A 25,974-nucleotide genomic window follows, 5' to 3' on the forward strand; every position below is an offset into this window, starting at 1 on the left:
ATGGTCAAACGCCATGCCAAAAGTTAATGGCGTTATCTATTGAACAACAGAGTTAATATAAAGCTAAAACTCGTTGAGTCAAAGATAATGTTTAAGAAAGGAACTCTTAGTATTCACAAATTCAACAGAGACAGTTTATATTGCCGCAGCTTTGCTATCTGCAAATTTCAGATCCAGAAATATGTAACTCAACAGAGCAATATGTGTTTCGATCAGAGATCTGTTTGACTTACGAAAAAAGAAACTATTCCTAGCATTTAAGACGATGGGGAGACGTTGATAATGGATACCAGGTTCCAGTTTAAGCTGACATGTCAGTTCTTCAGCAGTTACTTCGGAAATAACAGAAAACAATAAACATGCAGTTCAATAGTGTCAGTGGCACAAAACAGGGCATCATTCCTCCATAGTCCTTAATATATGAGTTGAATTGATCTTTGGAGATTTTAAGGACAAAAATATTCACTAAAGAAGCATTTTACTTGGTGTCCTAAGAAGACTCCAACCAATATTGTAAGCCATGGACAGCTATGATCAGACCATGCTTTGCCATTCTTAATTCTAATTGTATACTTTTAGATCAATCTAATGAGCTGTAATGAAGGACAGCTAAGAAACTTTACATTGATACTAAGTTTCACATGTTGTTCTGAAACGAACTGCTTGATATCCATGTCCGTTGCTCTCACATTAGCATAATGTACATCAGAAGTAGAATCCTACCAGATTTTTTTTTTTTGTAATTCTTATCAAAATAAATTCATACTTAAGAGAGGGAGATCATGGAAAACAACGATTGCTGAATATCATTTAATCATGTATGAATTATTTCAACTAGTTATTTTTTCAAGATTATTAGTAAGTACTAACAAGGAGAAAAAGACATAATTTGCTAGACATGATTGATTAGTTTTGGAAATAGTATCATTTACGACATCAAAATGTGGAGATTATTCTAGTTCCACAAACTAATAACTAGATTGTAGATGTAAAACATGCCAAACCTTCAGTTACTAAATGAAATAAACTGCATGGGCCAGATATGTAACAAGAAGCAGTCCATGTGATGTAATAATTTTAGTAACTAAATTGGCAGAAAACATTATGGAACTACTACATGCAACAGGTTTGCAAGTCCCAGCTCCCAAAGGTCAACCAAATTTACTGAAAATGAAAGCATCACAAGAGAATGATAGGGGTTGAAATCATCAGTGGGGTCAATAAGTCAAGAGGGTTGGTGTAACTTGTAAGGCTATGTATTTAGTGCTCTAGATTAGGTTAGTGAAAATACAATTCTAAGCTACTAGAGAAGAGACAGAGAAGACCAGTATTTCTTCCAGAGCTTACCATGAAATCACACTCCAGTCTCTCTCCAAGCTTCAGAACCAGACATCTCTCCTCTTCTGTGCAATGAGGTCTTCTAACTTTAGTGGTTGAATTTTGGCAGTCTCCATGCCTTCTTCACAAGATTATATATACATCAGTTTCACCGGTCAAAGTAAGCACAGCCTTCCTTGATTCTCTTTTGTGCGACTTTGTGATGCCTTCTTGCATTATATACACTACATATTAAAGTCACACATTCTTGGAGCAGAGCTATGTACCTAAATCATTCTTAGAAGTAACTAACCTTCTTCAACCCTTACTTTGTAACCATGGCTTTCTCTACTACTGAAATCTCTCTATGTAGCTCCATTGGACTTCTAGGAAAGGAGGTGGTCTTTACATCTTGAGCGTCCAGAACTGAGCTATTTGAACAGCCTTCACTTGTTTGTTTTTCTTCTGGTGAAATATTGGCATCACCTTTCTTTGACAAAGTTGAACATTCATGAATTCTTCTTAACTTTTTTTTTTATCCTCTCATTTTCCTGAGATCCTACTTCCAGCTCTTCAGTTGGTCTTGCAAGTTCATATGTTCCACTGCTTTCTTGCAAAGAATCCTTGCCTTGTTTACATGCCTAAGTTTGTTGCTAGCATCATTCTGCCTATACTTTGATTTTCTCTTGTTTTCTCTTCCTTCTTGCAATCGTGACAAGATTTACAATTGTAATGCTCCACTCTGTTCTGAAAAAACTACCATACTTATCCAAATCATTCTAGCACAATCACAATGGGCTGCTTCTTCTACTCAAGAGAGAAGAACAAGAATAAGAACAAGAAGCAATCAAGGTCATCCCCTACACTAACCGTAGACAAAGATGACTTCAGAGATGAAATGTCCAAGAAGGCCAACAGATCATGCAGCCTGGTTGTTGCTTCATCACCACGGAGCATACTGGAGCTATACGAGGAGCGTGCGCATGAGCTCCGTGATTTTCGCCTTGCCGAGCTGAGAAGTGCTACCGGTAACTTCAGTAGAGAGCTCAAGATAGGGGAAGGAGGGTTTGGGAGTGTGTACAAGGGCTTCCTAAAAACTTCTTGCGGTCATTTGGGGCTCAGGAATGACAGTGGCAATGTGGTGGTGGCTGTCAAGAAGCTCAATCCTAATGGAATGCAGGTATTGATTGTCTTCGATAGACCTTATGAATGTTAGATGCTATAATCATGTTTCTATGTACACTGCAATTGTTAAATGGAGTTGAAGCATACCTTTTATTATGAAACAAAGGGATGCAGGGAGCCTGGGATCAAATTGCATAAGTAAATATACTGATTCTGCACATATTGGTTACTTTCGAATCGTGCCGAGTATATTATTTAATGTAGGATTCCAGGCTGTGTAACAATTTTTATACAAATCGCATTTAGTACTCTAAAAAGTTGGGCAGGATGGTTTGGTCAAAATTATTATCACTTATGGAATGGAATGTGAATGTTAGCCTCAGGATGACTGATGACAAGGATTTTAGCAAAATTATTCTCAAATGTAGACTACTGGTAAAATACATTTTTAGTTCATATTTTGCATTTCCCATGCATAATACTCAGCAAATATATAACTGTCAAATTATAGCTGCATGTTATAGAAAATTATGCCTCACGAATTTCTTGTGTCTTATATGCAAAAAAGGAAAATGAACCCCCCATGGCTTGTAAGTTTTAACATCTAGAATGCAGTAATTACAACATTTTGAGGAATCATGCACTTGGAGTAGCAATCTGAAAAAACAAATTCTTCCATTAAATTTGTTTAAATGTTATTTATACTTCTACAATTCTTCCAGTATGACCATCAATTCAAAAAGTTGATTTATTCCTCAATTACATCACTTTCAGGGTCATAAGCAGTGGCTGGCTGAAGTTCAGTTCCTTGCTGTTGTGGATCACCCAAATCTTGTCAAACTCATTGGCTACTGCGGGACTGACGACGGCGAACAAGGTCCTCAGAGACTTCTTGTGTATGAGTTTATGCCTAACAAGACCCTAGAATATCACTTGTTCAATAAAGCATACCCAACACTTCCATGGAAAACAAGGCTTAGCATAGCCTTGGGCGTTGCTAAGGGGCTGCAGTACTTGCATGAAGGGTTGGAAATTCAGGTATTGGTCTAACAACTTCGATAATCGATATATTGAGTATTGTCAGTTACAAGTTCAGAGAACAATGTAAATAGCAGTGCTCTTTTTTTCCTCCTCTTTTCTTCTGCTTTTTCTGCTGTTTTCTTTAATCCTTACTATTAGTTGTTATTAGAAGCTTAGGGCTCTAGAGCTATGTTACATTAGTAAACAAATAATACAGCTGTTTCCCATTAATGCTATCTCAAAACCCAAGTGCTCAGAGTTAAGTGACAACTCCCAGTTGTTCCAGTTTTGCAATGATAGTCTCATAGGGATATGTATCAGGAGCTATGATTCAGAAGGCTTTCTGATCTATAATTCTATACTTGTTAGCGCAAATTAACAGAGTTTTCCAGTGTTTATATTCTGAACTATTGATGCTTGTGTTCACATGTTGTAGAGTTGTAGACTTGTAGTTATGACACTCTTTATGTTACAGGTCATATATCGCGACTTAAAATCATCAAACGTGCTGTTAGATGAGGAATTCAGACCAAAACTTTCAGATTTTGGATTAGCAAGGGAGGGCCCAGTGGATGGACAAACTCACGTGTCCACAGCGGTAAGTCATTTGTCATCAGTACTAGCAAGATGGTTACCATTTACCTTAAGAACTACTTGCATTCAATCTGCACAAAAAAAAAAGTAGAATTACAGTATTTTCTTGAATAATTTCATGGTTGGTTCGAATCGGGCATCAAAACGGTCTAGAAAGTTTGGTAGGCGGCCAAACCATCGTTTCAGGCATTTGTCCTGACATATAATCTGTTTTCACCTGGAGAGATGTGTTTTCACAAAAAGATTCATGCAGTTCAACGAATGCGAAACTTCCACCCTTTCAACAAAAATAAGCTAACCAATGCAACCCCTAGAAATTTAAGATCTGAGAGTTGGCGGTCCAATTTAGTTCAAAGTTCAAACTAATGGCTAAACTTTTGCAAAAAAAATAAAATAAAATTCGATCGGAGACTAATGGCTACTCCCTCCGTTTCATAATGTAAGTCATTCTAGCATTTCTCATATTCATAGTGATGTTAATGAATCTAGACATATACATCTATCTAGATTCATCAACATCAATATAAATGTGGGAAATGCTAGAATGACTTACATTGTGAAACGGAGGAAGTACAATTTTAACATTGGGTGTTATGGTTATCAAAAGATTGGTACATTAGAAATCAATTTTAGTGCGAAGTAGGACAGGAATAATAGGATTATTATGTATTAATCTGAGCAATGCAAGCATGAACAATCAACAACAACGTGTGATGTGTATGAAACGGGCATAAAATCAAACAGGTGATGGGCACGTACGGGTACGCGGCGCCGGACTACGTGGAGACGGGCCGCCTCACGGCGAGGAGCGACGTCTGGAGCTTCGGCGTCGTGCTGCTCGAGCTCCTCACCGGCCACCGCGCCTTCGACCGGAGCCGGCCACGCCCCGACCAGAAGCTCGTCGACTGGGCGCGCCGCCACCCCGCGGGCACCCGGTGGTTCTCGAGGCTCCCCGACCCGCGACTCGCGGGGAGGTACTCGCACCGCGCCGCGCAGGACGTCGCGGCGCTCGCGTGGAGGTGCCTCGCCGACCGCGCCGGGGAGCGCCCGTCCATGGCGGAGGCGGCGCGGGCCCTGGAGCGCGCGGCGCGGCACGGCGAGCTGGATGGTCCCCCCGAGCCGCCGGAGGAGGGATCGCCCCCGCCTCCTCGCTGCCACGCCGGCTCCGGTTCCTCCTCCCCGGAGGCGAAGAAGGCAGCGACGGCGAAGCGGCGGCGAATGGCGCACCTGGCCAAGCTGGCGGCTGGCGCGAGCGCGGCGCCGGCGGCGCGGAGGCTGGTGCACATGAAGATGACGAAGGCAGCAGCTACATGCAACGCAGGCACGCAGCATGGTGAGACTTGAGACCTCCCTGTGTTCAAAGTTCAAACGCACTACTATTCTATCATGTAATCTACTCCTCCTATTCTATATTACTTCCTCCGTTTCACAATGTAAATCATTCTAACATTTTTCACATTCATATTGATGTGCTAGAATTTCTCACGTTCATATTGATGTGAAACGGAGGGAGGATAAGTTATTTGATTTTCTTTTGTTAAATTTCTTTAAATTTGATCAATTTATAAAAAAAATATAGTAGTATTTACAAAACAAACATATTATCAAAATATATTCAATATTAGATTTAATGAAACTAATTTGATATATTAGATAAAAAAATATTTTTATAACTTGGTCAAACTAAATAAAGTTTAACTAGAAAAAAAATCAAACAATTTATAATACGAAATGAAATGGAAAGAGTACTAATTTTTGGGATAATTACGACCTGATTTTGTTTCGATGACTTGCTCTCGCCTGTTCTACTACCATTGCAAGCCTGTGCTGTGCATATCATTTTTTTTTCAAAAAATAAGTGTTTTGGTTTCTCTTAAGTACGGCATTGGGATATTCTTCATTTGAAAAACAGCAGCAATTTCTGATTTCTTAACATCACCACATAGTTTGAACACAGGATGTGTACCGTACCAAAAGTGGATTTTAATCTTGACGACTACACTCTCCACATAAGAGAATTCATCAGAAGCTAGAAACAGAACGGCTTTTGTGTTTTGTCATTTGATCCAAGCGTAAACTCAGGATGGAAAACTGGAACCAGAAAACTTCGACTTTGTAGGCTCGGAGAAAAATATTCACTATTACAAAAATCCATGCAGGAGTCAAGTTAAAAGAAGAAACAGGGTTCTGTCTTTGAGATGGAGTATAATTTATTTAAGATCATTCCCTCCATCCCATCATCCATGAGTTTGCAAACTTCAGCTCACATTCTAAAAATGAAGATGCAAAAGAGAGAGAGGGACAGCAACTTAAAAACGTATTGATCAACCAGCCAAAGCGGCATTGAGCGCACTGTGAACATCCACTCCAATCTGAGCTTCGGCCTTCTCCAGTTCAGTTGAGGCCGATCCAAGCTTGGCGTTGAATTCCGCGAGACCCTGCTGGACCGCGGCTGGGTCGATCTGGTCCAGGGGGACAGCCTCAACAGCCACGATATCAGCGATGGAGTTTGCATGGACAAATGCAAAGCCACTGCTCACAAAGTACTTGGTGATATCGTTTCCCTCGTGTACCGAGAGAACACCAGGCTTGAGCTCTGCGATTGTGGAAACGTGGCCTGGCAAAACACCCATCTGACCAGTTGTTGCTGGTACAATTACCATGTCAACCTGAGTATAGACAAGCAAAGACATAAGCAAGGGAAAGAAGCAACAGAAGACAATATTGATGATGGGGGAAGAATTAATTGGTACATTAACAGTAGTATTGTTGAATCAAGCATTGACATACAAAATCTATGTGAATCAACTGATAGATAATTTGCCTATCATCTGTTGAAATGCAACAACACAAACATAGACAACCTTCGAACACCATCAACCAATTATATTTCATACACAATAGCAACAAAAGAACATGACGCTCAGCAACATACTTAAGGAAAAATTGATGATCTGAAACTTCTTAATAGTGCCATTAACCATTAAGTAAACAGTACCAAACCATCAAGGCCAACAAGCAAGCTAAAGGAAACAACATGAAACAAAGAAAATCACCACAAAACTAAACAAGTAGTATTAGACTTGGTTATCACAGGGCAAATAACATATATCAAGGACAAAAGCTATAATTGGCGCACAGTCAAAAAAGAAGCTGCCTATGCAGCATAGTAAAATATAAGTGAATAGTAGGCTATATTAATATGCAGTTTTATTTATAGAACTTCAGAAGGAAAGATTTTCTCAACCAAAGAAATTTACATCAGGAACATTGACAGTGAATGTTCAGACACAAACTCTAGTTAATGTAAACAAGAGAAACTGCAACTATACCGATAAATCCAGACAATGCATAAAGCCGCATAGCACTACAAACACTAGAGATAAACAGGTCTGAATACACTGTTGTAGTCAGAATTAAAACTTGGCCTGGCACACAGCAATCCTAGCAAGAGAAACTTGAAATCTATAAATAAGAAACACCCAAGGAGCGACCTGGAATCCTCAATCTGATTAACAAAATGTAACGGGGTTTCCAAAAGATACTTCACTAGACTACTACTACCTCTGTCCCCAAGGAGCGGACCGTGTTTATTGAAGATTTTGTTTGGTTGGTTGTATGAATCACGAATTTAGCCAGGTTCATAGCTAACTAAAAACACAGTCTTTTAAGGCGAGGAAATATCAATTTATGAATTCTCTATGCTCCTTGCAATTAAGGCACACAAGCACCCCAAACAAGAAAAAAGAAATGCAATTTGCTACCAACACTCAACAGCAATCAAATGTTGAGCAGAAATTCTATAGTCATATGACATCTAGCCACCTGGAGAATCACGCTACGTTATGTTTGTCCCATGAAAGAACATCTCCAACTCATAGCAACAAAACAAGGAAATACCTGGTATGATTCAACAGCCATGTACAACCGTAAACCGCCACACATTCGTGTTAATAGGATTGCAAATACGCACGCCCAACAAATGGCCACATCACAAACATTCTGGGCAAACGATAAACGGAGGATAGAAGCATTGACCATGATATATTCCTACGGATGAAGAGTCTGGATGCGAGACCTCTACCACACCAGCTCGACGAATCGGATCGCGCTGCCTTGACCCACCCAACCCCTATCCCTAATCGCACGACGCAAACCCCAGATCGCGCACATACCCGAAACCCTAGCGACGCCACACGCACAGATCTGGGGACCGAGGAGGACAGAGGAGAGGGGGAGGGGGGGGGGGGCAAACACGGTCCGCGCGTACCTCCTTGTTGGCGATCTCGGACTTGTAGGGGAGGACGAAGTTGACGGTGAGCTTGGAGGGGATGGCCGCCGGCGTGGGGGGGCGGGGCTGCATGAGCGACATGGGCGTGGCGGGGGCCTCGATGTTGGGGGCCACCTTCTTCCACGCCTCCGCGAAGGCGGAGTCGGTGGCCGCCTCGGCCGGCACCTCCGCCGTCGAGAGCGCCCTGCTGCTGCGGCCGGCGGCGGCGGCGGCGCGGGTGGTGGCCAGGCGGCGGGCGGCGTGGCGCAGCATTTTTCTCTTTCTTCTTTTTCTCTCTCTCGTTTCTCCTCTCGTCGCTGCGGCTGCGCGTGGGTGGGTGGAATGGGGTTCCAGGGGTGTGGGCGATTTGGAGGGCGAGGTGAGGTGAGGAGTGTGGGTCAGTGGGAGTGGAGGCGAGTTTGGGCTGGGCCGTTTCTATATTTAGGCTAGGTCGCCTGCCTTCTTTTCATATCATTTAGGAATAAGTTCACTTGAGGTCCCTTAACTGATCAACGAATCCGATTTTGGTCCTTCAACCAAAAAAATAGATATAACGGATCCCACAACTGTCAAAACCGGCGCAATATAGGTCCCATGGCGGTTTGGACGGTGGTTTTCGCTGCCATGTCGCTTACATGGCTAGTTTGACTCGGTCTTTATTCTACGTGGCATTGCCATGACAATTTGATCTGGGAAATAATAAAAACCGTGGACCCATATGTCAGCTATAATAAAAATAATAATTAAAAATGGTGAGGCCCACGTGTCATTCTCACTCCCTCCTCTTCTCTCTCCCGGTCGTTCTTCTTCCTCCTCTGTCATCTCTTCATCATGTGGAAAGAGAGAGAGAAAGGAGCGAATGAGAACACATTTCCATATCAAATTGCCACTTTAAACGTCACGTGGATGCTATATGGGATAAAGATCAAGTCAAACTAGCCATGCCAGCTAAAACCACCGTTCAAACCATTATGGGACCTATGTTGCACCGGGTATATGGTTTCCGGTTGAAAGGTGAAAATCAGATTCGTTAACAAGTTAAGGGTCTCAAGTGAACTTATTCATATTGTTTATTGGATTTTTTAAAATGGATTATTTACTCCGCGTTTCTAAGAATATGCTTTCTAAAAAAAGAATTTTTATTGGATTGCTTAGAACACCTTGTTAAAGTTATTTATTAAAATGTTTAATTTATCCATATAATCAAGTAGATAATCCACAGCACACATAGTTCTTATATGTTAAATGGCTACTTTTTTTCATGCTTAATGGACGAAGCGTTTTGACAATTATTAGAGGATACAAACAAATGAATTATCTATTATCAACTCGAAAAATGGATTTAAAATGGTATTCTAGGAAGTTCATATATAAAAATATTTTACAAAAATTACATCGGAAAACATGCCACCGTTCCATTCTTCTCCTCTTCTAAATTAAAAAAAAAAACTCATTTCTTCCTTAAACATTTTCTCATTTTTTCCGGTAAAGAAATATATTTTTTTAATTTATTTATGGGTTATAATACAAAGCAGAGGTTTGCAATGAGGATGATCGCATTCTTTCTGAACCAGACTACACAAATAGCCACGTTTTGGATGGGAACAATCACAAGTTCATGGCAAAATGATAGTGCACCCAGAAAGCATAGACACATCATAATTGATTATATTTAGCATAAGAGCAACCAAGCTAGGTATTTCGGAAAGACACGATCTACAGAATGCACCTGCTTACATCAACCTGGTACTAGATAAATACTGTGACATAGCCATAGTCCTGCATTTAACTAAAATTACAAAGAACCAACTGATCAATCCAACTATCCTTTGGGTTTTATAAACACAGCACCTGCAGAAATCCCCAACAATGATGTCAGCCCTAAAGTTAAGAAAGAAGCCAAACCAATTACCCGTGCTTCCAAAGAGGCACCGAATCAAATAATGAACACACCAACAGTAAAGAAATTGATATGTGGAAACTTAGCATCAGTTTTTAACGTGCAAAGTCAAATGCAATATATGCTTAAAGCCTAAAAACTATTAGAAGTAAAATATTTCTTGTAATTGAGCAGCTGATGGACAGCTATGCTCAACTAAAAGGAAAAACTTCCTAAAATTAGTATTCATAGCAATATGGCATCCTTCAACATGTGAGCGTTTTTAGGTAAAAGTTGGAATCATTAAGCACGAACATCAACTGTGTTATTGAAACATTTTTCCTGTTTTTGCTCTATTATCTGCACATATTTAGGAAATAGAGAGTTTCCAGGACTTATGTCATATGACTATATTAAAAAGAATATCACAATTAGAATATCTGCCTCAACTTCATAACTGTGTCCTCTAGAACCACAGCAACTAGTTAAGCATGCCAAGTTACTGTTCAAGTTCCTCTAAAAAAAGTTACTGTTCAAGTTGTGTACCCCACATGGTAGTACTGGACAATTCTGGTATTAGTGATGGCAAACCTTAGTAGCCAGTAAGGTCTGGACTGCAAGTGCTCTATCAAACTCCCATCAGGCCTACAAGTTCATCAGTTTCATTAAAAACTTGAAATCGGTAATAAATGATTGTCAGAGATGTCAAAGTGTACAACTGTTTCAAAATAATAAATACCATTTGTGGTCTATGCAATTGATCTTGCTTGTGACGTAAGGTCAAGGAGTCGGTTTCCCACAAAAATAATTACTTGACAACTTGAAGCAACAGCATGATCTTCTGTATCAGCATAGCCTCTTTGTAGAATATCACAAGAAAGAAACATTACTGTTGGTAAGACAGTAGTCTAAGATTGCCACAAGGCCAGTACTACAATAAGATTATCAATAAGATTATCAATGGTCAACATATTTAAATGTAAGAATTAGCAACCACCTGGAACCTGAAGAGGAAATATGTGCTGCTATGAGATTCATGATCCATGCCAAAACAGATGAAAGAAAAGACGGGCAATTTATATAAAAAAAAAATCGATAGTTGAAGCCTTGAAAGTTGATTTAGAAGCCTTGAAAGTGGATTTAGAGGTCAAAGAAGAGAAAATCCATGCATGTAAGATGTTACAGTGAGTACTAAGGAATTGGAACTAACCATCAAGAATAAATGGAAAGACTTGAAAGGACAATACAGAATTATACAACAGATGCGGATGATGTTACATCGGAAGAATTCTGTACAGATGTGCATGCACAAGAAGAGTGTTCTCTAAATGCAAAAGGATTACAGTGCTGCAGTCATTTTACCTATTTGACGCCTGCCCAGGATCTGAAAGCTCTGACATCTTCTATTCTTTTACTCTGTTGTTCTGTTTTTTCATGCAGCAAATTCAAATTTCTATACAGATTCTTGTGTAGCTTTAGAAAAACTTGCTTGTATTTCCACTTGTCACAGTACATTTTACGGTTTGCCATGTAACTTAAAACCTCCATGACTCTTGCAAAATAGCCAGCGTTTAGGAAATTCAAAATCAAGCAGTCAAGCAAGTCTCTATCCACAGTTAGCTCTCCATATTCGAGTCTGCGCTTTATTTCTCCCCACAGCATGGCAATCTCCCTATGCATGCCTAGTGAAGAATATCCACACAGTATGTGGCAAAAGGTATGCAGACTGGGTCTTACATTCTGCTCTCTCATCCGCTTATATGTGCTCAAAGCATCGTCCATCATATTTGCCTTGCAGAAGAAAAGAATTGAATTATTGAACTCAAAAGTTAAGTGCTCTCGAGAGCTATAATGTTCTATTTCTTGAACCAAACTGGAAAGCAAAGACGAATTTCTGAGGGGCATCTCATCCTTGACTATTTTGGCAACATCCTTTATGGTAAAGGATGGATTGGTATGAAAATCAGCCATTGTATATGCTTTCTTTTGTATCTGTTGGAGAAACCTATTAACTTCTTCCGGTTTATTCTCCTTCTCATATGCTCTCAAAAGAGACATGTAAGTACAGATTAGAACAGGAATCTCAGCTGACTCTAAATCATCCAGGATATCATGAGCAGCATGCAACCATCCCATCAGAATGCATGCACTAATTACATCTGAATGAGATGGCCCCTTTAGATCTTCCTTGTGTAATGTAATAAGAAAGCTAGACAATGCACGCACTTTACTTGCTTTCAAACAGCCAACAATGAATTTAGCAAGAGCCTTCTCACTAGGACGAATATTTCCATCAATAACAGCAAGAAGGCCAAATTGACTTTCTGTATCTAAAACGAAACCTTTGTCCACTTTTATGGGGTCAAACATTATTCTGAATCCAGTTTTCAGGTTGCCAGAGCCTATCTGTATTACACCTTGTTTATGGACACTATCACCAACAAAAGCACGAGGCTTTTGTTGTCGATACAGATCAACCAAAAGCTGAGCAGCGGCATCCATGTCATTATATTTGAAATGCAGGTTCAGCAGACTTCCATAAAAATATAGATAGTGCTGAATGAACGGCAAAGATGCAAAAGAATCGATACTTCTTTTCATGTTCACCAATTCAACTTGCTGCCCAACCATCTCAAAGACAAGGCTAGCGATAGCCACTGTATTTACATCGGCCACAACCCCAACCAGCGACATAAGCTCCATTATTCTTTGGGCCTTGATCATGCATTTGAAATCGACACATGACTTCAAAACCATATTAAACAAGGTAACATTACTCTTTATTGGATCCAGTTTTTTCAGCTGCCTTCTATCTCCAATCTGCTCCAAGAAACACTCGCAGGTCTCACACAAAACATCAGCAGCAAGATAGGATCCTACTTGTGACTTCACCATATGCAAGTACACCATGGTCAGCATATCAACATCAGGAAGCTTGCCGCTCTCCAATATGATCCTCACCACTGTGGAGGCTGGAATCGGCATCTGATCTCTGGCAAGCGCCAGAGCTAGCTTCATCAGCGAGCCACAATTAAGAAGGTTGCCATTGCATTGGTAAACTGACAAGACCATGTCGAATGCCCTCTGAAGCCATCTCCTGCTAGACGCATAGGACAGCGACACGATCATCCTGTCCAACACCCGCGGCTCAGGAAGGCCATGCAGGGTCTTGTAATTGGCAAATGCTTGCAGCACGTCGTCGACATTGCCGTCATCGAGAGCAGCATTGATTGTCCTCAGTAGGGTCTCACGAGATGGCGCTTCCCACGGCAGAATCTTGGCTGCAATCGTGCCCATGGGAAGGTGATGTATGGCCAGAGCGGATTGCCTCCTCCATGACCCGTAGCAATCAGCCTAATAACAAGAAACTATATGAACTAAAGGAGAACTATTTTCATTTTTTTTTACAGATTTTAGTAAAGGAAAATATATCCATTTATCTTATACTCCCTCTGTTTCATATTATAAGTTGATTTGTTTTTTTCTTAGTCAAACTTCTATAGGTTTGACTAAGTTTATAAAAAAATTAGCAACATCTACAAAACCAAATTAGTTTCATTAAATATAACACGGAATATATTTTTATAATATATTTGTTTTATATTGGAAATGTTGTTATATTTTTCTACAAACTTGATCAAACTTAAAAGGAAAAGTTGAACTAAAAGAAACGGAGAGAGTAGATTTTAGGAAAGCAGCAAGAAGGCTGCGCCATACCTGCTTGGAGTTGGAGGGGAGGATGAAGAAGTCAACGGTGAGCTTGGAATCGGAGGTGGTGGTGGCCGGCGTGGGCGAGATGGCCATTGTCGCAGGGGCTTATGCCCATCTTCGACCCCCCCCCCCCCCCCGTGCGCCTCTTCCAACTCCACGCTCCCAAGCAGGTATGGTGCTGCCTTCCTAAAATCTACTCTCTCCGTTTCATGTTAATAAGTCACAAGCCACTTTGATTTTTCTTTAGTTACACTTAGTTTTTAAAGTTTGACCAAGTTTTTAGAAAAATATAACAACATTTCCAATATAAAACGAATATATTATCAAAATATATTCCGTGTTATATTTAATGAAACTAATTTGGTTGTGTAGATGTTACTAATTTTTTTATAAACTTGTGGATTCATTGCACTAAGATGTATCTCATCCAGTCCTAGGTTACAAGATTTTGGACCGGAGGGAGTATAACTGGTGCACGGTAAAAAAAAAAAAGCTTCTTATGCAGCATAGTAAAATATAAGTGAATAGTAGGCTATACTAATATGCAGTTTTATTCATAGAACTTGAGAAGGAAAGATTTTCTCAACCAAAGAAATTTACATCAGGAACATTGACACTGAATGTTCAGACACAAACTCTAGCTAATGTAGGGCAAAGGAGAGGGGGGCACACGGTCCGCGCATACCTCCTTGTTGGCGATCTCGGACTTGTAGGGGAGGACGAAGTTGACGGTGAGCTTGGAGGGGATGGCCGCCGGCGTGGGGGGGCGGGGCTGCATGAGCGACATGGGCGTGGCGGGGGCCTCGATGTTGGGGGCCACCTTCTTCCACGCCTCCGCGAAGGCGGAGTCGGTGGCCGCCTCGGCCGGCACCTCCGCCGTCGAGAGCACCCTGCTGCTGCGGCCGGCGGCGGCGGCGGCGGCGGCGCGGGTGGTGGCCAGGCGGCGGGCGGCGTGGCGCAGCATTTTTCTTTTTCTTCTTTTTCTCTCTCTCTCGTTTCTCCTCTCCTCGCTGCGGCTGCGGGTGGGTGGAATGGGGTTCCAGAGGTGTGGGCGATTTGGAGGGCGAGGTGATGAGTGTGGTTCAGGGTTTACGACCGATATGCCCTTCCGTTCCGTTTCGAGCACCGGTGAAATTCGAAATTTCACGAAATCAAGTGGAAAACCGGTAACTTCTGAAGAAATTTCATAAACCAAAATTTGAATACAAATTCCCTGAGTTTACCGATAATTTCTCAAAAACCGGTCGGTTTTGGTGAAATTTCGATCGAAATCATCGAAATTTCGATCAGTAATTGGGCCTATTTCATGCAATCTGGCCCATGTAAGTGTTTTTTTAATTTTTTATTCTATTCTTTCATGATGTATAAATACACACAATACTTCATTTTTTAAAAAAATTTATATCCCAATAGGTTACATGAATATCATAGTATTTATAAGATTTTATTTGATTTTTTTTCTTTTTTATCAATTCAAATTTGAATTTGGATGAAACTCCTCGAAATCTCAGATGGTTTCTACTTTCGAGCCTTGTCGAAACGTCGAAATTTCGCGAAATCCGACCGGAATCGTAAACCCTGGTGTGGTCAGTGGGAGTGGAGGCGACTTTGGGCTGGGCCGTTTCTATATTTGGGCTAGGTCGCCTGCCTTCTTTTCGTATTATTTAGGAATAAGTTCAGCAGAGGTCCCTCAACTTAACAGCGAGATTTTTTGAGGTCCCTCAACCTAAAACCAGAAATGTTCGCTCCTAAATTCATTCAAACCATTCATCGGAGATCCTTTGGCAGTATATGTGGGTGGTTTCACTAACGTGGCATCCTAGTCAGAAAAAAAAATTAAAAAAAAATCATGGGGCCCACATGTTAGCTGCATTTTTTTCTTCTCTTTTCTCTCCTCCTCCTCTCTTTCCTCTTCTCTCTCTTTGCCAACGGCGGGCGGCGATGGGTGAGCGCGCGGCCGGAGTAGGCGGAGGGGCAGTGTCAGCGTGCGGCCAGAGCAGGCAGAGCGGCGGTGTCTCCGGGAGAGCGTGGCAGCGGCAGCGGCAAGCGGTTGGCGAGCACGGCGGCGGGCAAGTGGCGGCTCTGGGCGTGGGCGGTGCGCGGCTAGAGCAGGCGGAGCGGCGGCGTCTCCGGGCGCGGGCGGAGCAGAGGGGCAGGGGACGCGGGAGGCGTGGCGGGCGAGCGGCGGTGAGGAAAAACCATAGAAATTGTGTTGTTTGCTGCTTGGAACAACACCCCTTTGAGACTTTGCTGCAAAGCAAAGTGCTTTTTTCCCATGAGATTACAAAGTAGAATACCAAGCTGGAGAATTCAACAAGGTTCTGTTGAATATCAATATCAATAAGTAAACATTTATCTTAATCAAGTATACAATACTAAGGCTTGTGGTTTTCGTTACTGGTGATGCGACGGGAGGTATTTATTGGTGATCATTTAAATGATATTTTTATTGCAGATTGTTTGGGGGCCATTTGACATTCTATTACTGAGATAGGGGAGGCCTTTTTCACGATTAGATGTTGTAGATAGAGTTGAGTTTAGTGTATATCAAAGCTATGGCAGCATTGTACATTTCGTATCATTCTCTGCTTTGCATTTTTTTTTATAGAAAGTGTCTACGGAAGAGTTATTAAGATATTGCAATTTACACTACAATAATTCTTGAACTTTGGTTGTTTGCATGTTGAGTGTGATATATATTGTGGAAAATTTAGAATAATCTTTAGGTGATTTTACATGATTAGTGTAATATAATGTGGGAAACGTGCCTTGCACGTGTAAGATTACTAGTCCGCAGAATAACCAGTAGTCACCCACAAACTTCTGACAAGGCATTGTTCCAAAATATTTTGAGGGTCTGTTTGGTTGTTGCCGTGTGCAACATGCCTCCCTGAGATTTTGATGGAATATGCCTGGTTGAGCTGTTTGGTTGGTGATGTGCCTCAGAACGGATAAACTTGGATTATGTCTTATAAGTATTAATTGTAGGTATTGACCAAAATTTGCTAATTTTATCAATCATAACAGTAACCACTACCGTCACTTGGCTACCTGTGATTAATATAGTTTCACCTCCAACAAACGAACGGTTCGTCATTTCGACTTCCCAATAAGGAGTAATGGATAAATCATTGAGGACTGCTCAGAAGCCAAACAGATGTGCGATTCCTCTCGGGAATTCACTTAGTATGATATTTGAGTTAGCCTATGTCCAGTAAACTCCTAAGACCTTTCATTCCCATCCAGGAGGGTTGTTCCTAGTATAAATGTCCCACATGTTTTATCATTTAGAAGACTTTTGACAATGAGAATATGAACCCCTTTTGTTTAGCTGCGTGCTAACAAATTTAGAGAGAGATCTCTACCCCTTTGTTCTTGTGGTTTCCTTGTGGGATTATAGAAGCGGCGTTCGACGCCTCCCAATTGGTGCTCCTAGTCCCTTTGAGGATTTTTCCTCGATTGATTCTAGGTTGTGTTGGTTGGTAACTTAGTGTGGTTGGGCGAATCCTCGATTTAGGTTGCCGTGTAGAGATGGTGGTTAGCTTCGAGTTCGATCGTCAGATTGCACTGTTATCTTGGCTACTTGCAGCTAGTTATCTTCGTCTCTTTGAGGCTAGTTATTGGTTCTTGATCCTACGCCGTGAAGATCGGGACATCACCCCTATTTGGGTCGTATCACTCTTCCTCTCTCTCTTACGGGTCGGCGACAGATGATGGGTGGCGCCGCGGGACGCGGGACGCGCAGGTGGTGGCGGCGGCGGGGGACACGAAGGTGGTGGTGGCGCGGGACACAGAGGAGGGAGCGGCGAACTTCGGGAGGGAGCGGGAGGGAACTCTGGCGAACTCCCTCCGGCGCAGGAGGGTCTCCACCGCGCCGTGCATGCCGCCTACGTGTCCGCTGTCCACGCCCGCCCACTGCTTGCCCCCACCTCTATCCGTCCATCCCGCGCCGCCGCCGCCGCCTCGTTCATAGTGAGAGAGAGAGATAGAGAGAGAAGGGAGAGTGGAAGAGGAGTATGATAGGTGGGCCCCATATTTTTTATCAATAAAATGTAGATTGGACTATCACGCGTACGCTATGTAGGTCAAAACTGCTCTGGATTGGGTCGAGGGGGGTAAATTGTCTGGTATTGAAAGTTCAGGGTGAACGATGTCTAGTTTTCGGGTTTAGGGGGGTAATTCGGTCGGCCACGATAGTTGGGGGGGGTAATTCGTACTTTTTCTTATTTTATATTGTCTATATTTGATAAGCGTCTTCTATTCTTGTATGTAAGATAAGATCTCAAAGTTTCATATCTATCTATACATAGTCTTGCTTCATATAAATATTCCGTATGCATACATTTAGGGGAGCAAATCCTATATGTTATACAAGTATTTGATCCAAATTATTCACTTTCATTTAATTGGGATCTTTACATTTGAGCATACATTTGAGTATATGACACTTATGGTGTTGATTAATACTCATCATTTATTCATATTCTTTTATACATGTGATCTGTTGGTCAACAAGTGAAGGTTGACAACCGAATCATTCGGACTAATAAATACATTGAGTTGAACAAGAAAAATAGGTCCCATGAATTGGAAAATGTGCTGATACTCGATAGAGATCATGACACCTAATGATATCAAGAATAACAAAGTGAAGTTATTGGAAAGTGGGGTACGAAGTGGCAAGACGGTGAAGGCCAAGTGATGCTCGCCGCGATGAACCATGCGGTGGTGAAGGCAAGCAAGGAGCTTGGCACCGAAGGACCAAATCCAGTGGTGAAGGGCGAGTGACGACTATGTCTGATGGACCGTGCAAGGCCATTTGAAGCTACAAGGAGCACGCATCAATCTTTAAAGAATACTAGAATATACCCTGCGTGATGTTGCGGGAGCACATGGTAATTTTTAGCTCAAGATGATTGTACTGCATGTGTGGCCACTACTGACATATGAAGTGAACATATGTATATACTATTATAGTATATGCACATCCATAAACATAGGCAATATTTTTCTTTTATTTTTTACATGACATAATAAGTTTTTTGTCTAGAATGTTGAGCGATTTTTTATGTATAAGATAGTATTTTTCCTCTTGGAATAAAATAAGTAAGATGACACTTGTGACCGATCATAGGTGTAAGTTTTCCTTCAACATGCGGATCATTAGTGGAATATTAAGTTTCAAAAGTATAAGAAGTGCCTAGCTTCCACCTAAAGTTGAAGCATGATTGGAATAGTTCGTGCCATGTATATAGTGCCCAAGAATTAAATTTGTTTACTTAAATATTGGTTTGTAAGATTAGAAACTGTACGCGTCTTGTTAGATTTTGCTTTTAACAAATGCACATCATGACCATTCTCTGTTCTATACAATGATTTTGTTTGAGTACAGTTTTTTTTGCCAGAACAAACGTGAAGAACATAATAAAATTTCAAGCAGGGGAAGGCCATTTTTAAGAAACGTGAAGAACATTCTCTATGAAGGGCATTTGAACGAACAAAGATGAATACTGCAACAATCACTTCAAGCAGGGAAAAGAATATAATAAAATTTCAATTATTTCAAGCTGTTAAATGTATTTTCCCCAGTCTTCTTGTGTCTTCACTGCAAACCTGTAACATGACAAAATTTACTGAAAGTGCTGAGGGAAAAACTTTCGTCAGTTTGATTCTAAGATGGAACATACCTGTAAGATGTTTAATTCTTCCATGTTGGATTTGCAAGACCATAAGGATAAACTGTGGATGAATAACCAATTAAATCTGCAAGAACAAAGCTGATTGAATCTGAGCAAATTTGATTAGAACAAAGCTGATTGAATCTGAGCAAATCTGATTACCTGGAATCCTCGATACGGGCAGGAACACAACGGAGTTGAATACTCTGGATCCTCGAATAAACGTACAGGAATACAATGGAACTTATACAATCAGTTGTGAGGTCCGTCATGAAAAATCAACAAATTCCCTTATCTTCAGATAGAAGATACGGATATGATACCTAACAAAACCAAGAGATGAGAGTCTAAGGCAAAATAAAATGTCATACTTACTGAGCGAGGAGGAGAATAGGGTGTGTTTAGTACAGATGGGAGATCCACCGAAAAGAAGCTGTCGTAAGACGACAGACCTTGTTAAGATTGAATCCAATTGCACCCAATAATCCTCGAGTACAGTGAAGGCTACTTATTCATGAATTTGCCAAAGAGATGATAGGTCAAATTGAAAAGGAAGCACATACGGATTGATCTTTCCTGAATGAAAATCCACAGGAGGCACATAACAAATTCAGAAGGAAGGAGTAGGTACCACACCATCAAATACCTTCGGTAGATATGAAAGATTCAAAGGCATGAAAATAAAGCTACAAAACGATCACTGTAGTTTAAACCAATCCAATAATATGTACCTATGCAATGAAGATTCATATGAAACCAAGCAGTTCGTGGAGAACAACCAAGAACCTACTTCTGCTTCTGCTTCTGTATGGACTGGAGAACTTCGTCGGTAATAAGCAAAGGCCCGCAATGATATCGCCATGGCTTTAATTAGAGGCGAATGAAATTAACGCGTTAATGGCAATCATAAGTCTGCTCTTAGTGGGCGGCGAAGGTTTCTCTTAGGATGGGGCGAGGAAGGCGATGCGGCTAGCACTGGGAGGAGGGAGGCGAAACAGACCTAGGGAGGGCCGTGCGGCGCCGATGCGACGGGATTGGCAAAGCGCGATGCGAGATAGGAAGGGGATGGGGTGGGGTGCGAGAAATGCGGCGGGGAAGGTGGAGAAGTGCGATGCGGGGAGGGAGGGCATGCGATACGGCGAGAGACATGCGGTGGGGGTGGCAGTAGCGTGATGCGGGAGAGGGAGCCAATCCGGTGCGGGAGCGGCAGGCATGTGGGCTGGGCTGGGCCGAGTATTTGGGAGCCATCCATGAATAAAGAACTGAGGCAGGCTAAAAGCAACCTGATCGGTTGAAGTGGAGTGATCCAACGGATGGAAATCGATAGTGATGTGGCAAAGCGAGAGAGCAGGAAAATAGAATTAGTGGGGATGACTTGTATAGGTATATAGGATACGGTGAAACGGTTTTAGCGTTGGTATCCCTTAAGACAAAGAAAGGAAGATGGTATAAAGGCATTCCTATTGGTATAATTATTTTCCTATTTATATTTGAGTATAAGAATATCGTACTATTAATAGGGACGCAATGTTGTTGTGCTTGTGTATATCTCAGTGTTCAAAATAACCTATCCTAGTGCTACCTTGAGAGAAAGCCAAACTTTAACCTATCCTTTGAGTGGTTTTAAACCTTGCTTCTGGTTGAGTTGGTAGTCTTCTAAGTGAGCTTTCCATAGAGTCCAAGATCATAAAAAAGGGACTCCCGAGAAAAAAGTTATGGTTGTTTTACTCTTTGGTGTTTTCGGAAATTCCAAAAATGATAGAAATTCTAGTTTTGCTCTCTCGTGTTTTTTGGATTTTGAAAAATTCCGAAAAAGACAGAAATCTCAGGTTTGCTCTCTAGTGTTTTTCGGATATTTTTGAAAATGCATTTCGAAAGTTCCGAAAAATGGAATATTTGCCTCAAACGGCTAGTTTTGATAGGCTCGGGTATATAAACGCCTCCATCCCCTCCTTGAGTGGCTGTTGTTCTTAGGCATGAAATAGATATATCCAAAGCCAAATATCCCATCTCCAATCTCCAGCCTAAGTGGTAGATCTTTGTGAGTAAGATTTGAGAAGAGAAGAGAGTTGGGAAGAGAGTTTGAGAGCTAGTGAGCTTCACTCTATACTTTGAGCATTGGAGTACATAGCAAGTAAATTTTCGATTGTGTTTGTTACTCTTGGGGACTAAGGTCGCCAATGAGCACCGAAGGTTGTGGTGTGCCACAAAAAGTTTGTGAAGGCTTCAATTTCGTCTCTGCAAGGGAAGAAATTAAGAGTGAAATCGAGGAGTGCATTTGTGCAACCTCATGTAGAAAAGGGATGAAAGAGACCCGGCCTTTGTGGCCCCTCAACGAAGACGTAATCCGTGGATCCAAACTTGGGAAACAAGTCACGCGTCTCCTCTCTTGGTTCGCTCGTTCTTGCCTTCTCTCGTGTTATGTTTGAGCTTGGTTTTACCTGATCTATTTGTATGCTTAATTGATATAGTTGGTGACCTTATATCTTGCTTGGATACCTTGTTTGTCACCTTTTGATCCATATATATTTTGTTTGTTCGAGCTATAAGTTCATAGCTAGTGTTTTATTCTGTTATTCTCCAAACTTTTTGATTGAGACCGGAACTTACAATCCCGTACCGGAAGTTTCAATTTGAATTGAAAGTTCCCATCATTCTAATATGCTATGAAGATATGATAATTTTTAGGAATGCCTATTTACCCCCCCACTCTAGGCGACATCAAAGTCCTTTCACTTCAGGGCACCAACCAAACACCACTCAGACCAACATCAGGGATTGAGGCCTTTGTGCCTAGTGTAGTCACCTTGAGAGTTGAGACCTGTGGGAACGTGCCAAAGAGAAGATGATGTCATGCATCATCCATGGTTCTTTGCTTGGTTTAACTTTGTGGCCATGTTGTCCTATTTTTGTTTACTCAACTTTTACTTTTTGATGGCTTTTGTTTCGATTTATATAGCTTTAATATGATAGTCTAGTATTAGTTGGTCTGGTTTAACCTAACATGAATTGTAGGAAAACATTCTTTAATTTCAATATTAGTATTTTGGGTAAAGCAAGAAATAAAAAGGTAGTTTCGAGCGAAATGTAGGGCATCTCAAATGTCGATTCACTTCAAAGTGAGGAGGGGATCTACCAAAGGTAAGATTCGATTGATTTTTTTTTATGTCTTCTTTTGCCTCTATATTGCTTTTTCTTGTAAAGGACTCATCTTCCTCAGTTCTCCTCCTCAACTCAACCTATGGTATTATGATTCTCATTGCTATCTTATTTCTGAGATCTCCCTCACATTCGATTGTGTTGTTGTGGAGGCAATAAAAGATCTTCTTCAAGACTTGAATATAGTGGCAGGGAGCTCAGTCTCAAGGCTCAAGGCACAAAGGAGCTAAATTCCATTAGCTTTGGACTTTGATGAAGTTTTCCATAGAAACCTTGATTTTCTTTCACTTTGAAAAAAATACTCTATGTTAGATTTGTTTCCCTGGACCTACTAATTACTTAGTGTGGAGTTCAGACAGTATGTTTGATATGGTTTGGAAAGTTATAAAGTGTTCCCAAACAGAGCATGGGTATTACCAATGATTTTGTTCTAATCCAAACCAATCACACTAACATTTAGCTCTCTTCTGAAATGCAGAATTGGGAAAGTAGATGGATATAAAAAAATACATGATTTTGACACGAATAAGAAGTACAACAAGCGATTGCAAAAGACAGGGATAAAAAGGAAAAAGAAAAAGAGAGGAAATGACTGTTTGATTAGATCAAATGAATTTGAAGATAGATAAATATAAAGAAAACTTTACATAGGGTTAGACCTCATGTTGAATTTTCTCCAAAACAAACATAGAATGAGGCATTATATATGAATTCCATAAGATTCAACAATGTCTAGTCCTTTGAAATATCAAAGGGCCATTTGAAAAAAAAATCTATATAAATGAAATACTACAAAATTCCTATGCTTTTCATTTAAATAAAATGGGTGTTAATTTTCAAAATAATAAATAACATTTTTTTTGGTATCAATTGATCCAAAATGGCTCTTTCTAGGCTTTCTAAAATGCTAAACGGTGTTTTTAAAAAACATTATATATAGAAGTCTCTTAAGAAAATATCAAATAAATATATTTATCAATTTTTAATAGCTAATATTTAATTAATCATGTGCTATTGAGGAGTTTCAAATGGGTCCTTAGGCTGTGTTTGAGACAAGCACAAGGAAGATAAAAGTTTCTCATTTTTCGCCCACACGCTTCCCGAACCGTTAAACGGTGCATTTTCAAGTTTCTATAGAAATGTTGCTTTAAAAAAATCCTATTAATACACTTTTTAAGTTTGAAATAGTTAGTAAGGGGGTGTTTGGATGTGACTAAAACTTTTTAGTCCCTGTCACATCGGATGTTTGGACACTAATTAGAAGTATTAAACGTAAACTAATGACAAAACCCATTCCATAACTCTGGACTAATTCGCGAGAAGAATCTATTGAGCCTAATTAATACATGATTAGCCTATGTGATGCTACAGTAAATATTATCTAATTATGGATTAATTAGGCTTAAAATTTGTCTCGCGAATTAGCTCTCATTTATGTAATTAGTTTTGTAAGTAGTCTATGTTTAATACTCCAAATTAGTGTCCAAACATTCGATGTGATAGGGACTAAAGTTTAGTCTCTGGATCCAAGCACCACCTAAATCATGACTCATCTCGTTCTTTGTACCTTCTTAATCTTCTTCTTTTTCAATCTCCAAAACACATTCTTATAATTGAGAGGATAATGATAATTACTACTGTTTATTTCAGTTCTCCCTCTAAGTGGCCAACGAGCGGGCCCTATAAAAGCGACTATCAGCACGAACCCTACAATCATTCACCTGTTTAGGGGAGTTTAAAATTATGAGAAGCAACTAGGTGATAGCTAGCTTGTGAGGATCTAGAAAACTTAGATTTTTTAGCTTCTAATTTTTAGTTTTGTAGATTCACAGAATCTAAATAAAAATCTGAATTGATTGGGAAGTAGTAGAGACGAAAGAAGCTACTACTACTAATTTTTCAACTCCAGTTAAAATGGGAGCGGAGCTAGGTGGAGCGCTCTCTCAAAAGAACTAGCAAGGTAGAGCTAGGTTTAGGCAGTGCTCCACAGGTCCACTCCAGATCCAACTTCTAGAGCTAAATTTAGTGTCTGTTTGGTAGAGCTCAAACTCCTAAGTTTAGCTCTAGGAGCTGAGTTTAGAATAGAGTTGCAGAGCAGCCTAAACTCCGCTCCACCTCTCTAGTTAATTTTGTGAGAATGTTTCACCCAACTGCACTCTCATTTTAGATGAAACTGAATCTGTTTCGTTGAGCTCCAGCTTCAAAAAGGATGAAGTTGGAACTAGAGCTATGCCACATCTCTACTCTCTACTACTTAAAAAAATTGAAAACGTTTCCGTTGTCCGTAATAACAGAGGTGAAAAAAACATTAAAACAAAAAAGGAAAGTCCGATTCAATTTGACGCAGAAAAAAATCTATAAAAAAAGCCGGTAAGAAAGGGCGATAAAAAACAAAAAACCCCGTCAAGAGGGTGAAAAAAAAAGAAGAAGGATCGATACAAAATCCAATCGGACATAGAACGTAGAGGAAGAGAAAATGAACCGCACAAATCAGGATTTTCGTCCGTCTTAGTAGCGGACCTCCTCCCTCCGATTCATCTATCAATGCACCCACAACCAATCCCAAACCATTGTAAATCTAACCCAAAAACTAAATCCCAATCCTAATCCAATCGAAATCATCCAGGATAGGAGACGATCCAATTAGAGAGAAGAGGTGGAAATCATAAAATAAATCACATCACAGAGGAGTAGAGAGGGAGGGGTGAGCGGACGCTTTTGCTGCTCCTCGCCCAACCTCCTCCTCGCCACCTCGCCGTCATGGAGGCCCCGAGCCGCCGCGCCGCCGGGGAGCCACCGAGCCGGGAGCTGTCGACCTGTGCCCCTGTGCCGCTGCTAAACTAGGGAGATGCCGAGAGGGAGGGAGGAAGAAGGCGACGTCGAGGAGGCTGAGGAGGCGCGGCCACGCGTTGAGGTCCGGTGGCGGGAGGCAGATGTGGCAGGGGTAGGGGTGGTGGTGAGGAGGTGGGCAGCGCTGGGGGTCGGGCGGGAGTCGTGCGACGGTGTGGGGTGGAGGTACCGAGGGAGGAAGAGGAGCGGGTGGTAGGTCGGTTGGGATTGTGGCAATAAGGATGGATGGCTAGGATTGTGAGGATAAGGTTGGTTGATTGGTAGGTTGGCTCTGACTAGTTTATTCTAATAGGGGTCGGTATCCGGTTTTTTAAATAGGTGTCAGTTTCTTCAAAGAACATTCATCTATAAGACTAATATAGATGATCAAT

The 25,974-nt window shown here is 41.0% G+C and overlaps 3 protein-coding genes and 1 long non-coding RNA gene across 9 annotated transcripts; 1 reads left to right on the top strand and 3 right to left on the bottom strand.

Moving 5' to 3' along the window:
• Nucleotides 1–1,632: 1,632 nt before the first annotated feature.
• LOC107275740 (probable serine/threonine-protein kinase PBL19) lies at nucleotides 1,633–5,575 on the top strand. Its single transcript, XM_015791935.3, has 4 exons — nucleotides 1,633–2,497; nucleotides 3,217–3,480; nucleotides 3,938–4,060; nucleotides 4,801–5,575. Exons 1-4 carry the CDS (start codon nucleotides 2,111–2,113, stop codon nucleotides 5,398–5,400), a joined length of 1,374 nt encoding a protein of 457 aa, XP_015647421.1. The 5' UTR covers nucleotides 1,633–2,110; the 3' UTR covers nucleotides 5,401–5,575.
• A 567-nt stretch (nucleotides 5,576–6,142) lies between these two features.
• On the bottom strand, nucleotides 6,143–8,678 carry LOC4343288 (ATP synthase subunit delta', mitochondrial). The gene is made up of 2 exons (XM_015789177.2): nucleotides 8,327–8,678; nucleotides 6,143–6,725 (listed from the first exon to the last, which is right to left on the bottom strand). The coding sequence occupies exons 1-2, from the start codon at nucleotides 8,597–8,599 to the stop codon at nucleotides 6,381–6,383; spliced, it is 618 nt and encodes a 205-aa protein (XP_015644663.1). The 5' UTR covers nucleotides 8,600–8,678; the 3' UTR covers nucleotides 6,143–6,380.
• Nucleotides 8,679–9,974: 1,296 nt separating this feature from the next.
• Nucleotides 9,975–14,957, bottom strand: LOC4343289 (pentatricopeptide repeat-containing protein At4g17616). Of its 4 annotated transcripts, XM_066312191.1 has the most exons (6): nucleotides 14,602–14,794; nucleotides 13,923–14,109; nucleotides 11,568–13,559; nucleotides 10,945–11,063; nucleotides 10,797–10,850; nucleotides 9,975–10,177 (listed from the first exon to the last, which is right to left on the bottom strand). In XM_066312191.1, exons 2-3 carry the CDS (start codon nucleotides 14,007–14,009, stop codon nucleotides 11,568–11,570), a joined length of 2,079 nt encoding a protein of 692 aa, XP_066168288.1. In that variant the 5' UTR covers nucleotides 14,010–14,109; nucleotides 14,602–14,794; the 3' UTR covers nucleotides 9,975–10,177; nucleotides 10,797–10,850; nucleotides 10,945–11,063. The 4 variants fall into 4 exon arrangements, with proteins under 4 accessions (XP_066168288.1, XP_066168286.1, XP_015644775.1 ...); XM_066312189.1 differs by lacking the exon at nucleotides 13,923–14,109 and having other exon boundaries at nucleotides 14,602–14,957; XM_015789289.3 differs by lacking the exon at nucleotides 13,923–14,109 and having other exon boundaries at nucleotides 10,752–10,850; nucleotides 14,602–14,957.
• Nucleotides 14,958–19,329: 4,372 nt separating this feature from the next.
• Nucleotides 19,330–20,712, bottom strand: LOC112939586 (uncharacterized). Of its 3 annotated transcripts, none has more exons than XR_010742789.1 (5): nucleotides 20,326–20,712; nucleotides 20,158–20,240; nucleotides 19,757–19,917; nucleotides 19,604–19,679; nucleotides 19,330–19,529 (listed from the first exon to the last, which is right to left on the bottom strand). It is a non-coding gene; the product is annotated as an uncharacterized lncRNA (long non-coding RNA). The 3 variants fall into 3 exon arrangements; XR_010742788.1 differs by having other exon boundaries at nucleotides 20,047–20,170; nucleotides 20,326–20,626; XR_003243338.2 differs by having other exon boundaries at nucleotides 20,047–20,240; nucleotides 20,326–20,613.
• Between the last annotated feature and the right edge of the window lie 5,262 nt (nucleotides 20,713–25,974).

Source organism: Oryza sativa, chromosome 7 (assembly GCF_034140825.1).
Source record: "Oryza sativa Japonica Group chromosome 7, ASM3414082v1".
NCBI lineage: Eukaryota > Viridiplantae > Streptophyta > Magnoliopsida > Poales > Poaceae > Oryza > Oryza sativa.

Bases quoted from the DNA above. Each gene is read 5' to 3' on its own strand.
- LOC107275740 (XM_015791935.3), top strand. From the start codon at position 2,111: ATGGGCTGCTTCTTCTACTCAAGAGAGAAGAACAAGAATAAGAACAAG. The intron at 2,498-3,216 runs GTATTGATTGTC...CATCACTTTCAG, and splicing joins TCAATCCTAATGGAATGCAG to GGTCATAAGCAGTGGCTGGC. The intron at 3,481-3,937 runs GTATTGGTCTAA...TTTATGTTACAG, and splicing joins ATGAAGGGTTGGAAATTCAG to GTCATATATCGCGACTTAAA.
- LOC4343288 (XM_015789177.2), bottom strand. From the start codon at position 8,599: ATGCTGCGCCACGCCGCCCGCCGCCTGGCCACCACCCGCGCCGCCGCC. The intron at 6,726-8,326 runs GTACGCGCGGAC...GTCTATACTCAG, and splicing joins CCGAGATCGCCAACAAGGAG to GTTGACATGGTAATTGTACC.
- LOC4343289 (XM_066312189.1), bottom strand. From the start codon at position 14,880: ATGCTGCGCCACGCCGCCCGCCGCCTGGCCACCACCCGCGCCGCCGCC. The intron at 13,560-14,601 runs GTATGCGCGGAC...TCTTGTTATTAG, and splicing joins CCGAGATCGCCAACAAGGAG to GCTGATTGCTACGGGTCATG.